We start from the raw sequence: 15,000 nt of genomic DNA, 5'->3' as shown, positions 1-15,000 counted from the left end.
TGCCCCACCCATGCCATGACAAATTTTCTGAAGCATGTGGAGCAGTGACGTCATAAATGACGCCCAACAAAAGATACTTAATGTTTGTTTCCTTTTACTTTATTTTATATTTTCCTGTAGAAAATATGCTACAATGCCACGTCTTTTTAATATAATTTGTGGTTTTGTAAAACGACTATTTTCTATACCCAAGACTGTGTGGATTTAAACACGAGCTTATTCAAAAAGATAGAACATCACGAGTTTTGAATACAATGTACCGCACTCCCAATCCCTCCTCTGTTAATAATCGCAGTAATGTTCTCCGTCAACGCCTTTATTTTCTAATTTCAACAAGTATAATTACTTAAGGAAACGTAAGCAGAATGTTTAACTGTGCCATGTTTTGCCGTGCTTGTAGCGTTGTGTGTGTGGGCTAATGACTGCAATGCGTCTCGTCGAGACCAATTGACGCCATGTAATAGATCACACTCTCTTGTCCCATCACCCTTGTCTTAGTTTCTTGAACATGCGGCGGGCAATTCTTGTATTTAGGGTGGCGCCAGTAATTGTCTTCGTTTCTCACGGCTCTCCTAACATGACGCACTCTTTCCGCCTCTTTTTACACCACCAATAACAGTCCAGCCGTACTGGCCTCTCCATTTTAAATACAGCTTTATGGACTGGTATTTTTCATTCAGTTTCTTTCCATGTGGGGTGGAATCGACATGGACAGAAAGGCGGAAAGGAGTAAGCGCAGCGAGCCATCACACTGGAGGGGAGTTGCATGCAAGGGCACGTGTGTGCGTGCATTCATTCGTGTATGTTTCCATGTATGTTGAAGATTGATTGCTCTAATAAAATGAACGAAATTCAAGACATAAACAAGACGGAAAAATAAAAAAAGTACAGCTTCATGTAGAATCATATCTCCAGACACAGACAAGTCGGAAAATTTAATATACACATGGTGCAAATAAAAAAAAAAAAAAAAAAAAAAAAAAAAAAAAAAAAAATATATATATATATATATATATATATATATATATATATATATATATATATATATATATATATATATATATATATATATATATATATATATATATATATATATATATATATATATATATATATATATATATATATATATATATATATATATATATATTTATGAAATCCCGAAATGACTAAAGTCTGTTCGTGAGCGTGGACAAGAGGCAACGCGCCCCCAGGTCATATAAGTTGTGTCATTTAAGTTAACTTGAAGTTGTGAATGTGGAGAGGGTTATAACTTTTACGAAAAATCAAAATTACCTCTCGAAATTAATTTCACATACAGTTTTTGAATCTATTAGGCAATGACAGCTTGACAGTTTTATCTTCTCCGTTGGTAAGCTGCGGGATCATATGGCAGAGTGAGGCCCAGGCTTTACGAGGGTTCCAAAGCAGGATTTACGACACCCCTTGCGATTCGGCCACTCACCCGAGCCTTCGCGATATTCAGTACCGAGGGAAGAAACAGAACCCTTTCCTGAGATCTATTTTACGTTTCAGAAAACAAAACCCTGTAACTCCACGTCCGCTGCAGAATACAAACAGCTAATCACCACCATTCCCTAACGTAAAAAATCACACCTACGTGTGTATGTGTGTGTGTGTGTGTGTGTGTGTGTGTGTGTGTGTGTGTGTGTGTGTGTGTTACACACACACACACATATATATATATACATATATATATATATATATATATATATATATATATATATATATATATATATATATATATATATATATATATATATATATATATATATATATATATATATATATATATATATATACATATATGTATATATATATACATATATGTATATATATATACATATATGTATATATATATACATATATGTATATATATATATATATATATATATATATATATATATATATATATATATATATATATATATATATATATATATATATATATATATATATATATATATATATATATATATATATATATATATATATATATATATATATATATATATATATATATATATATATATATATATATATATATATATATATATATATATATATATATATATATATATATATATATATATATATATATATATATATATATATATATATATATATATATATATATATATATATATATATATATATATATATATATATATATATATATATATATATATATATATATATATATATAATTCATTTATTTGTTTATATTGATTTAACATCAGTTCGTCCCATTAAAATCAATTAACTGTGCTCAATAGAGCGGGAACTCCAGATATGAATGAGAGAGAGAGAGAGAGAGAGAGAGAGAGAGAGAGAGAGAGAGAGAGAGAGAGAGAGAGAGAGAGAGAGAGAGAGAGAGAGAAAATCGTCTATCTAGTGAGTCCAACATCTCCATTAAAGATGAAAGACAAGCCACGGTGGCGCGGTCTGAATATTTCCCGCCGCGTATTCGTCCATTTCTTTAAATTAGGTATTCAATCAAGCAGCAACATCGTCTAGGTAACCAGTTAAATTTCTAAGTTATTGCTTCTGTAGTCATTTGTTAACCGGTCCGCGAAGGCCAGAAGTTCATTAGAGATAAAGTTTTCCCTGCTGGGCATTCTCACAATCATGATATTCTAGACACCTTAAACATTTTCGCCTAAGAGTACTTTTGAGTTGTTGTTAAGCCTAATACAAAATTTGCTTCTTACTCTCTCCCTTTTGTATCTCCGTGCAACTTGCTTTATTTTCACTGCCCTGAATTTCAAAGGACGATTATAGCGGTACAAGAGTTTCACGATCAAATTCTGAGAGTCCTGGTCAGCATTCAAATCCATGGCAGGATTATAGATATAATTATAAGCTTCGCACAGCATAACTGAGGTTCTTCGAAAAACACCCTGCAAAACCTGGAAGGTGCACGCCATGACCCCAGCCCAGGCTTCAATACAGGAATGGGGGCGATGCTTGTGAGCAACACTCACCTTAATGTATTTTCATAATTATTTTCTTGCGCTGTTACGGATTTCAACAAACTTTGAACCCCTGATTATATAGAAGAAATTCCTGTGACCTGACCGTAACCTACTCCATAACCTATAGAAACTTTCACATTATACTTAGTAGTGTGGTGACTAGCCGGCCAAACTATACAGGGCAGAGGCGTCACTACTGCACGATCTGTAAGCCTTGGATGATCGACGATTATGCCAACAATTTATGAAGGTCAGTCTTTTAAAGTATTAAAAATAACGTTAGGAAATTAAAGATATCATAAATACATTTATTCACAGATAATGTTTAACGTATGAATAGGAACACACGAAGAGATATTTCACATCTCTGAACAGTATTCTCTTACTCTAGGAATTTCGCAAATAGGAAAATCCTTTTAAATCTCTGATTTTAGTTTTCGCAAGTTCTTTGTATATCCCTGATACAAGAACAAATTGTGGAGAAATACCTCTGGAATAGCGCTGCGGTAGGTAGGCGTGAGCCACGACTGATATGAGCAATAAAACAAGGACCAAAAATAAATCTTCAGGTAGATTCGCATCACATCCTATACATAGGAAGTGTTAGACTAAAGACAGAAATGATACAATCAAATCTTATTGTACACTCAATAGTTCAGTGATATCATATTATATATATATAATATAATAAACAGTTTCACTGTTTATTATATTACTTATTCTTAGTCTGTAACTGAAAAGAAAAATGATTTGTGTCAGCTCTTCACTATCTGTCTCTTTACTCGCACACCCCCTCCATCCCCCCCACCTGTCTCTCTCTCTCTCTCTCTCTCTCTCTCTCTCTCTCTCTCTCTCTCTCTCTCTCTCTCTCTCTCTCTCTCCTATCGGCCGTGGAAACCTTCACAATCTGACACAAGCAGCTTATCTGCTGAGCTCTGTGAGTGAGGGGGAAGGGAGAGAGGCACGTCCGATAATAGAGGAGCACATCTGGGACTGGGAATGGTCGCTGCTCACATACAACAAACAGGTCACACGCCAAATGGCTCACAAACTCACCAGATGACAGGACGCGCTGGAAAAATGGAAGGTCAGGGGAGAGAAGGCCAATTCGATGGCAGCGGTGACTCAACACATCTTGAGACATCGCTCTTTCTTTTTCTGAAAGAAATGATGAGCTGTGAAGTAAATTCGGACTTATGATAGGACGGATGGACACACACACACACACACTCGGACACACACACACACACACACACCTCTTCTCTATCTGTCTGTATCCATCTTAATAAACTATAAACAATGAACGAAGGAATTTGGCAAAGTACGAAGGTCTCTATGACGAAACAGAATGGAAAACTTGAAACTATTGCGAGTGATAGGCTGCCCGTCCGCTTGTCAGGTGGCTAATGAATGGAAAAAGATAAACTTTGTCTTGTCTCAGTCTATAACGAGCCCAAGGATGTGATAAACAAAACTCGATTTTTCTCTTTTGATAAGAAGCGAGATTCCCTGCGACGCCAGCACTGGTGGCAGACGCAACACAAAGCAAGATCATAAAAGAGCCAACGAAGCCACAGTGACGACCCGCCAAATACTGTGAAAACTAGACATAAAATAGTCCATAAAATCACGAGCACTTTTCGAATATTGGTGGAGTCATACAAAAATGTGCAACGTGCCAGTGCTGATGTCAATCAGAAGCTGGGCTTTTTTTTTCCGAGAGCTTTCGGAAATATGTGAATTATAATTATGCAATGATGAAAATAAGGTCAGTGATATTATGGGAGGCAGAAAGGTAAATGAAAGCAACACATATGTATATGCCAATATGTGATAACGCATCAGTCTGTTGATGCGCCGGTGACAATGAAGACCAGCGTACTGTAATCGTAAAGAAAGTGTTCATGAAACAACAAAATATGAAACTTTGGATATTTCTATGGCTGAAGTAAAAACCCAACTACAGCTTTTTGTGACCCGCTTGTGGAAAAGGTGGCCTCTCTCTCTCTCTCTCTCTCTCTCTCTCTCTCTCTCTCTCTCTCTCTCTCTCTCTCTCTCTCTCTCTCTCTCTCTCTCTCTCTCTCTCTCTCCCCCCCTGTGTGTGTGTGTGTGTGTGTGTGTGTGTGTGTGTGTGTGTGTGTGTGTGTGTGTGTGTGTGTGTGTGTGTGTGTGTCTGCCTGTCTATATGTATGTCTATGTATGTCTGTGTCTGTCTGTCTGTGTCTGACAGTCTGTCTGTCATTTATTTGGTCGATCGGTCTCTCTCTCTCTCTCTCTCTCTCTCTCTCTCTCTCTCTCTCTCTCTCTCTCTCTCTCTCTCTCTCTCTCTCTCTCTCTCTCTCTCTCTCCTTTTCCAGCCTCCACCATCATCGCCTGCTTCCTTCCACCTCTCTCCCTCCCTCCCTCTTCAAAGGCTTCACTCTTCCCCCTCACACTCCTTCCTTCACTCCCTCTCTTACTTCTTCCACCGTCCTGCAATATCCTCCCTCACAACCCACGTCCTCTCTCTCTCTCTCTCTCTCTCTCTCTCTCTCTCTCTCTCTCTCTCTCTCTCTCTCTCTCTCTCTCTCTCTCTTCCCTTCATTTATCATGTTTTCTCTTCTTTTCCCCATATCCGTTTGACGATCTGCATCTCTTTTCTTCAGAAGTGTTTCTACCAACATGCATTCAGTATTGTAACGCACTCCCTTGTACTCCACTCCGTCTTCTTCAGTCGTTTGCCGGTCATTCTATGTATTATCACGGACTTTTCTCAGATATAGTGCGAGAGAGAGAGAGAGAGAGAGAGAGAGAGAGAGAGAGAGAGAGAGAGAGAGAGAGAGAGAGAGAGAGAGAGAATCTTCGTGAGCGTGTGACATGCTTATTTACGTACTGGAGGACTATGAGACAAGGAAAGAAAACAAAGACAGAGATAGGAACACAAACAGAGAGAGAGAGAGAGAGAGAGAGAGAGAGAGAGAGAGAGAGAGAGAGAGAGAGAGAGAGAGAGAGAGAGAGAGAGAAGGATAAGGAGGAGGAGGAGGAGGACAAAATGAACAGCAAACGAGGCGCAAGCGTATTGAAAGAGAAACATACAAAGAGCGAGGCAGACAAAAGAAAGGAAGAATGAATGACTACAAAAACAAACACGTGCACACAGGAAGGCAGATCAACAAAGGCGGAGACAGGCACAGGAAGTTGGCTGGCTAGGTATTCACGAAGTGGCACTATAAACACTAGCACGAAACCCGCGTTCCTGAACCAACACACCAACACGAGCCGGGGCAACCACCATCACTCCACACTAGAGATTGAGGGCGTGCACGTGACATTGTAGACACACACACACACACACACCGTCAGCCAGTCAAATGGGGTATAACGGGTGTTCCAAGGAGACTCCCATCTGTTGCTTGCGCTTCACAGGCCAAAGGTGAAAAGCCGAGATGAAGAAGTTTGCGGGGTGAACTTACCAAGGACTGGCACCATCCCATGTTTCGCGTAGGAGGATAGGAAATTTCTTTAGGAACTTTGACTGATCATAGCTGATCACACACACACACACACACACACACACACACACACACACACACACACACACACACACACACACAGCGAAAGCGAGAGAGAGAGAGAGAGAGAGAGAGAGAGAGAGAGAGAGAGAGAGAGAGAGAGAGAGAGAGAGAGAGAGAATGGGGAGACCGCAGTAGAATAAAACGGACCCTTGTTAATTACCGAAGCCAATTAAGCTATTCATTAATTTCCAAGCTGGGTAATAATACAGTCCCTGTCTTTAATTAATGTACTTAATTTGGTTCGTCAGCTTTTCATTAGCAGCTTGTGGTTGATGAGAAGCGAGCAGCAGCAGTCAGTGACCGAAACCTTCAACAAAGCATGACCATGGAAAGTGCTATGTCAATATTACTACTACTACCTGTAATGCTGCTGCTACTACTACAACAACTACTACTACTACTACTACTACTACTACTAATAATACTACTAATAATAATAATAATAATAATGAATGACAATAATGGCAATGATAATGTTAGTAGTAGTGGTAGTAGTAGTAGTAGTAGTAGTAGTAGTAGTAGTAGTAGTAGTAGTAGTAGTAGTAGTAGTAGTAGTAGTAGTGGTGGTAGAAGCAGCAGCAGTAACAGCAACAGCAGCAATAGCAGTAGTAGATATAGTAGTAGAAGAACGAAGAAAATAATAACGATAATAATGATAAATGGAGGGTGCAGAAGGTTAGAACACAGAAGAGAAAGAAAGGAAAGAAGCACGGGCGAGGATGGCGCGGGAAGAGAAGCATCAGAAGAGCGTTGGCTAAGAAGGAACAGAAGGGGGCAGGACAAGGAAAAGGTGGATGCGAGGGGCTGACAGGGAAGAGGGCAGAGGGATAAGAGGTAAAACATGACCACATTCACGCTCTTCGGTCGCTCAGGGTGGTCTGTTGGGGGTTCCTCGCCGCTGAGGCAAAAGCTGGAGAGTGGAGCCGATGGAAAAAAATGTCCTACCAAGGGTGTTATGATGTGCACGTGACCATAAACAAAAAGTCGTTCACAGCTGTTATTTAGTTTTTAATAATTTCAATGCATCCAACTAAGTACTTACTACATTCAAAGCGTTTATTTCGATTTATTGTTACTGTTATTATTATTATTATTATTATTATTATTATTATTATTATTATTATTATTGTTATTATCATCATCATCATCGTTATCATTACTATTATCATTATTGTTGTTGTTGCTGTTGTTCTTGTTGTTGCTCTATATGCTGACATAATCTGGATCTCATGTCCCTCACAAAATATTAAGATACAAGTTTTACCTAGACTTTTATAAAACTCAAGAAAAGCTCTAAAGTATTACTAAATTAAAAGACATTTAGTGTTTAGCAAAATAAACTTATGTGCACCAGACCGTAAGTGAAAAAAAGTCTATTGTAATTTTAACAGAGGACTTGCGCGAGCTCGCCAGCAGTGCGGCAGAACACAAAGGCATCGTACTTTTGTACAATACGTACATTCGATCTCACTATTTAAGAGAGAGAAGAAAAAAGCCATATGATTGCCTTTATTTTATCATGTCTGGTTAATAAAGTTCGTGTTGGTAAAGATTTCAGAGGCAGCGCACTTCAAAGGCGATGATATAATAGTGAAAAAAAGTTGTGGCTGTATAGGCGTAGAAATTGTATTAAAGTTAAAAACGAAAAAGATAAAAAAAAAAAAAAAAAACTTGGCAAACAGCTCAACTAGACCCATAACATTTCCTTTAAAGATAAGGCGGCTGATATTCAAGTAGATGATCCGAGTCACCGGCAGACTAACAACACACTGCCGAAATGCAAGCCCTGTCAGTGTTGCTCTGCCCAGCTTTACTCAGCGCACAGATTGCCAAGTCCATTACTCTCCTGTCCTTACTCCGCGCAAATTGATACCACCAGTAGTTTTATATGCCAAAATTTAACTGGAATACAAAACTGCGGATAAATACGGATAAATACAAATATAAATCGATGTTATCGATAAAGCAGGTACAGATCTAAACAGACAATAGATGATACACCACCACCACCACCACCACCACCACCAGCAACAACAACAGCAACACAAGTACTTAACCTCGCGTGAACCCGCCGCCTCGCTAAGACTTGTTTTGGCCCCGCGATATCCTTTGAGCCCCCGAAGAAACTAAAAGTGTTGGTTCACTTTCTCTGGATCATTAAAGTTATACATGCCTTACGACCTGTTTGCTGCCTCGCCGATGATAGCAGTTAATAAAGTACGGTATTGTCTAGATACTCTTTAATTCTTATTTTCGCTCATGCTCGTAATATATCATTCGTAATAACACTTCAGGAAGAGTAAGATGCAGATCACCGAAACTGGAGAACGTCACGTAGTCAACCTTCCCTGCTGTTTCTTGCGTCTTAGAATTAAGCTAATACTTCAAAATAACAGTGTCTTGTGATCTTTTTCTTATAATCCTAATGAGAAAGTTTAAACTATTCAATTAGTTATTTTACTCCCGTTGGGGTTTTTCAAAATACGTACCTACTATAGACTTGCACGAGAACATTTCATTAAGTTTGAAGAGATGATATACGTAATATTCACAGGGCTAAAGCCTGTGTGAAAATCACCTCAGTATACGGAAAGTAAAAATTATTACTATGAGTCAATGCCATACGAAAATTTTATAGACTCCATAAAATATTGCATAAACGTTCTTTTCCTGCAATTCACTTTTACCCACTCCCATTCATTTAACTTTTATTGCATATATATCTCAAACTAATGACTAGTGATACTCCAGCCCCGTGCATTACTGTTATGGTGCACAATATACGTGTGGAAAGCATCTTCATGGCAAAACAAACCCAAATACGTAAACATTGCACACGAGCCAGAAATTTGCATCAGGAATCAGTGAAATTGTTCTCATTAAGGGGAGACTCAACAACAGCGTGTGTGTGTGTGTGTGTGTGTGTGTGTGTGTGTGTGTGTTATTGTTATTGTTACTGTTATTATTATTATTATCATCACCAGCATCATCATCACCATCATTACTGTTGCTTTTTATTATCATTATTATGATTATTTTTATTATGATTATTATTATTATTATTATTATAATTATTATTATTATTATTATTATTATTATCATTGTCATCATCATCATCATCATCATTTTTGTTGCTTTTATTATTATTATTATTATTATTATTATTATTATTATTATTATTATCATCATCATCATCATCATCATCATTAGCATTATTATTATTATTATTATTATTATTATTATTATTATTATTATTATTATTATCATTATTATTATATTAATAATATTACAGTTACCATTACTGACAACAGTATCATCACCACCACCACCACCATCATCATCATTACCACTCGCATAATGAACCATAATTATCATTCGCATTATGATCATTAAAATTATGATTCATCAAGCAAATCATGAAGAATACCTTTCTAATTAAAATTATAATATGCGATTTTAATGCAGCCTTGATACCTGTCTATCTGCTTCACGTCCACCTGTCTGTCTGCTTATTCCCAGAACCGGGTCATGGATTGTTTACAGACTAACACGACAAAGACCACAAAGCCGAAGAGTCATGCCCACAGTGATGATGGGAACTTCTGTGATGACGGTTATGATAATGGTGACGGCAATAATGAGTGAGTGCGACGACTACGATCATCATATTAACAACAAAAATGATGACGATGGTGATAACTAATGATGAAGAGGGTGATAACGTAGGTAAAAGCACTAATGAACGTGGCATGATTATGTTTTTAGCAGTTGTTGTAAAGCAATAGCAGCAACAACAGCACACACACACACACACACACACACACACACACACACACACACACACACAGCATCAGAAAAGAGCAGCAGCACAAAGAAAATAACTCACATAAAAATACAAAGCCTAATTCCTTAATGAGAGCGTAATGGATGCAAAAATTAACATACATTTGAAAACAATTATGCATATGACATAACGGAAAATAATGTCACCTGTGAGCATGCACGTGTTCGTACACCCAGACAAAGATATGCACTCCAAAAGTGTCACCATTTATCATCACGCTGACACAGGAATCTTGCTGACTTTATGCATTATTATTACCGTCATAATTTCGGAGGGAAATAACAACGATAACAAAACACGCGCGCGCGCACACACACAAAGAACCAAAGAAAAACAAACAACGATGATGGTGGAGAGCAGGGATTGTGTAATTCGTTTTTATTTTTTTTTATCCTAGCTTTGGTAAGACCCGGCCTTTGCCCTCCGCTGGTCCAGGCCTCGCCCTATCTGAGCGGCTGTGAAAAATTGGCCTCTTTCTTTTTTTTCTTTCTTTTTTATGCTCTCTCTCCTTTATCCCTCCCATACCACTCCTCCCTACCAACTGAGAGAAAAGTGAGTTATAGATCTCTTCTCCCATGAACCTTGTCGACTGCTTCACAAACGTAAACTTCCTCCTTATTGTTTTAGGTAAGTTTATCAGCGTTCCCCTCATCTGCTTTACCGCCACGTTCCAGTCCGTACCCACAAACCAAGGCTTCGCGGTCCCCTGGTGGCGGAAGGTCGGTTCCCGCGGCAGCTTCCGGCACTCCCTCGACCATAAATTGAGCCAGATCACACCGCACTATCCATCACAGGTGGTAGTGGCGGCTGTGGTGGTAGCGGCGGCGGTGGTGGTAGCGGCGGCGGTGGTGGTAGCAGTGGTGGTGGTATCGCCCATGGTGGTAATGATATTATTACTATCGTACTTTTGTTTGGTTCCTTGTTTCGCTTATATGACGCTATATACGTCATCATACTCGCAATCTACACGGAGAGCACCTCTTGTGTTTGCGTGTGGTAATTGGCAATGTTAGGTTATATTGGTACCTCTTAATTAAGCTCCATGTTATTAACTCTTGGGGCACCACTTTGTTAGGGAGGCAATCTGAGGTAAGATAAGCGGTTATATGAGTGGCACCAAAATACACACTTAAACACGGAAAACGGCTAATAGCTTGCGACGTGAGGCAGCGCACGTAAGCCTGAACCTTGCACTCGCCAGCCGCGTCCCGGTGGCCTTGTTGTTGTGGTCTGCTGCTGTCGTCGTCGTTGTCGTTCTTGTTGTTGTTGTTGATGCTGTTGTTGTTATTGTGTTGTTGTTACAGTTGTTGTTATTGTTGTTGTTGTTGTTGTTGTTGTTGGTGGTGGTGGTGGTGGTGTTGGTGGTGGTGGTGGTGGTGGTGTTGGTGGTGGTGGTGGTGGCAGTGGTGATGTTATTATTGTTATTGTTGGTTGTGGTAGTGGTTGTGGTGGTGGTAGTGCTCAGGATGTTTCTACTGCCGGTGAAGAAGAGGATGAGCGTTGGACATAGTGCGCAATCATCATGTCACTCATATGAAAGCCATTTATCCTACATGTGATTGCCACTTTAACCGAGTGGTGTACCAACAGATTTCACAACAGAGGGAATAATAATAGCACCAGCAGCAACATCGATAATAAGAACTGTCCATACTACTACTACTACTACTACTACTACTACTACTACTACTACTACCACTACAACTACTACTATTATTCTGTGTATTTCTCTCTCTCTCTCTCTCTCTCTCTCTCTCTCTCTCTCTCTCTCTCTCTCTCTCTCTCTCTCTCCAGTTCACTCTTTCACAGAATACTGTACTACTTAGAAATAATATAAAACCATGGCAAATGTTCATTCTTATATCACAGACTTGCACTATGATATACCTATGGCCAAAACATTATGAAAGTACCATACTGCTTCATTGTTACAATCAATATTCGGTGGCAGTGAACTGGGAAGGAGGGAGCGGAGGGAACGAGGCGCATGATGCAGTGCATGGAAAGTTCGAGAAACACAGTCTTCATAAAACACGTGCTGAAAGAGGAGCATACGTAATCATGAAGTGAGTGAGTCTGAGGGCGCATCCTATATAAGGCTGCGTGGGGGCATCTGATGGTGTATCCTATATGTTTGTGCGTGTGTGGACGCCTCACAGTGCATCCTGTAATAGACATGGGTGGGCGCCAAGTAGTGTGCGGAGTGGTCTTGGACGACTCTGATGGGGCGGGAAGTTGTATACTGAGGGTGCACACAGGCTGAGAGGTGTAGGCAAACTAAGGGCTGTGATGGATGGCGAATGGGAGAGTTTGAGAGAGGCTTGGGGTGAAGCGGGTTGGTCTGTGTGCTGGGTGGGAAGGTGTGTGTTTGTGGAGGGCATTTGGTTGGGGGAGGGGAGGCTGGGTCCTGAGGGTTTAGGTAGCTTGGATCTGGTCGCGCAGGGCGATGACTGTTCGTGTTCGCAGAGAATAATTACGTGCTGGGAGCCATTGTGCGTAGGTGCTCTTTTGTAGGCTCTTCTAATTAAGACTGTGCGTCTTGCAAAGTAAACATGTTTGTGAATAGTAGGCCAAGAAGGGTTCCCAGCCAGCGGAACACTGGCTGCTCTTTCCCGCAGATGGCGGAGCTAACTCATTTACAGAATGAAAATTTTCTCCTTATCTTTCTAAAAATGTTGCTACCAAAAGACGTGTTATGCTGATTTCTTACTTGTGAAGCCTTAATAATACTGCCAGTGGAGCCTGAGCACTATCCTCCCTGTGGCGCGGCAGCACAGAGCTTTGGTGACATGGTAGAGGCAGGCCACTTTACCTCCTTGTCAGATTTAAATTTAATAAGAGGCCCAGGAAAAGTATATTCGCGATAAATGACGCAGAACACTAAAGCTGGATCTCGTATGTAAGGGAACCGCCTAGTTAGAGGTTCTTCTTGGAAATGTCAGTAATTAGGTTGGTGTAGCATGTATAATCAATAACTAACATCATAAGCCTATTTATAATTCTTGTTTCTTTGTTCAATATACAACGGCTATTCATTTAATTACATTCGGTCACTTCAATAAGTTTAGAACATGACATCACAATAAAAAGCGAAATGAAGTCTAAATGACAATATCAAAATTTTGCGGCAGTCCAAGACTCATAATGAAGCCCGTGACACCGCTGTGTAAAGAAGAAAATGTGGTTGTGTGATATAAAAAATATATTAAAGCAAAATTACACACACACACACACACACACACACACACACACACTAGTTACCTGAGTTGCTGAGATGAAGATCCCCTGTCTGTCATAGATAAAAGTCATAGCGACATAGAAGATAAATGAACACTGACTATTCAAGAGTAAGTAATGAAGCAATGAAATTAATGACAATGTAATGTCTTGCCTTACACATACCGTCACAATTGATGTGGGAATCAGGTGTCACTTTTACCTACCTAATATGCAGTTGTTTTTTCTTATTATTATTATCAATATTTAGAATGATTTGGACTGTTAGCATCCTCATGAAAAAAAAAAAAAAAATGAGGGGCACACTGTAGTTTTACTATAGACCATCATTATTCCAAATTTCAAGCTACAGGTTTATAAGAAAGAGGGCAATGGCCAACTGTAAAAATACTAACCAATTAGCATTAATTAAACGAAAAGATTATCTTGCACCAGCAGGATGCAATCTTGGCTACTGCCTCAAGACACCAGCAACTCTGCCTCTCACTTTCTGGGTACGGAAAATCAAGGTCTCTAAAATGAGACAGGTGCCCATGCGTTTTACCGTACAGAAAATGTGATAGAGTTCACTTGCTGATGAGCAAAACGTTTCCCAAAAAATTCTGGTGGTCATGATAACAATGGAGGGTGTTCAAAGGATGTTGCGTTCAGTTGAAATATCCAGTAACATTACTACTTCATAAAGGATCATTTTAAGATAAAATACTCCTGAACGGAGAAAGACAATCATAACGTCATTCTGCAAATAAAAAAATAAATAAATAAAAGTAAAAAAAAGTAAGAAAGAACCTCTTAGCTAACAAATAATTCCAACGTCTGTCATGATTTATTCGAGAAAATCATTCGAAAATTTATAAAATTAAAATTTCTTTGAAACAAAAGTAATAATAGAAAGGTATCGTATTTTGTTATTAATAGCATTTCCGAAAAGCGTTGGTAACGTGCTTCATAGCAAGGTGATATTGAAACTGCCATTACACGGATTAATAATTTTATAATTATATTATTATTATTACTATTATTATTATTATCATTATTATTATAAACAGAACAGTGTGTGTTTATGTACCTGGATATGAGAATGGCAAGAAGTGTGAGGAAATGAAGCAAATTTTGGAGAGATTCCGGGTTCATAACGCTGACCCAGAAAGTAAATAACTGGCATGTTTTCTAAAGAATCACGCCATTAGATAAGTAAACAAAATAACCAACACATTTTTTGATGAATCAGATAATTATACAAGATCCTTTCATTGGTTGCAGGTAACATTTTTTATCATATTACTGAACTTTAGCTGAAGAAGATAAGAGTTAGTCCTAAGCAAGCATTAAGATGAGAGTCCCTCCTCGTTCAGTGTGAGACTGAGTC

The 15,000-nt window shown here is 38.8% G+C and overlaps 1 protein-coding gene across 7 annotated transcripts in view; it reads right to left on the bottom strand.

Annotated features, from left to right (window-relative positions):
* LOC135102892 (uncharacterized) overlaps positions 1-15,000 on the bottom strand; it is a 245,360-nt gene that overhangs the window by 219,911 nt on the left and 10,449 nt on the right. For all 7 annotated transcript variants that reach the window (XM_064008512.1, XM_064008509.1, XM_064008515.1 and 4 more), the window contains exon 2: positions 4,053-4,154. Coding sequence is in view for 6 of the 7 variants with exons in the window: in XM_064008509.1 (XP_063864579.1) it covers positions 4,053-4,140 (88 nt within the window). In the remaining variant the exon portion in view is untranslated. The remainder of the gene's footprint in view (positions 1-4,052; positions 4,155-15,000) is intronic.

The sequence above is a fragment of the Scylla paramamosain genome, chromosome 8 (genome assembly GCF_035594125.1).
Source record: "Scylla paramamosain isolate STU-SP2022 chromosome 8, ASM3559412v1, whole genome shotgun sequence".
In the NCBI taxonomy this organism is placed as follows: domain Eukaryota; kingdom Metazoa; phylum Arthropoda; class Malacostraca; order Decapoda; family Portunidae; genus Scylla; species Scylla paramamosain.
This window is presented reverse-complemented; position numbering and strand designations above follow the sequence as displayed.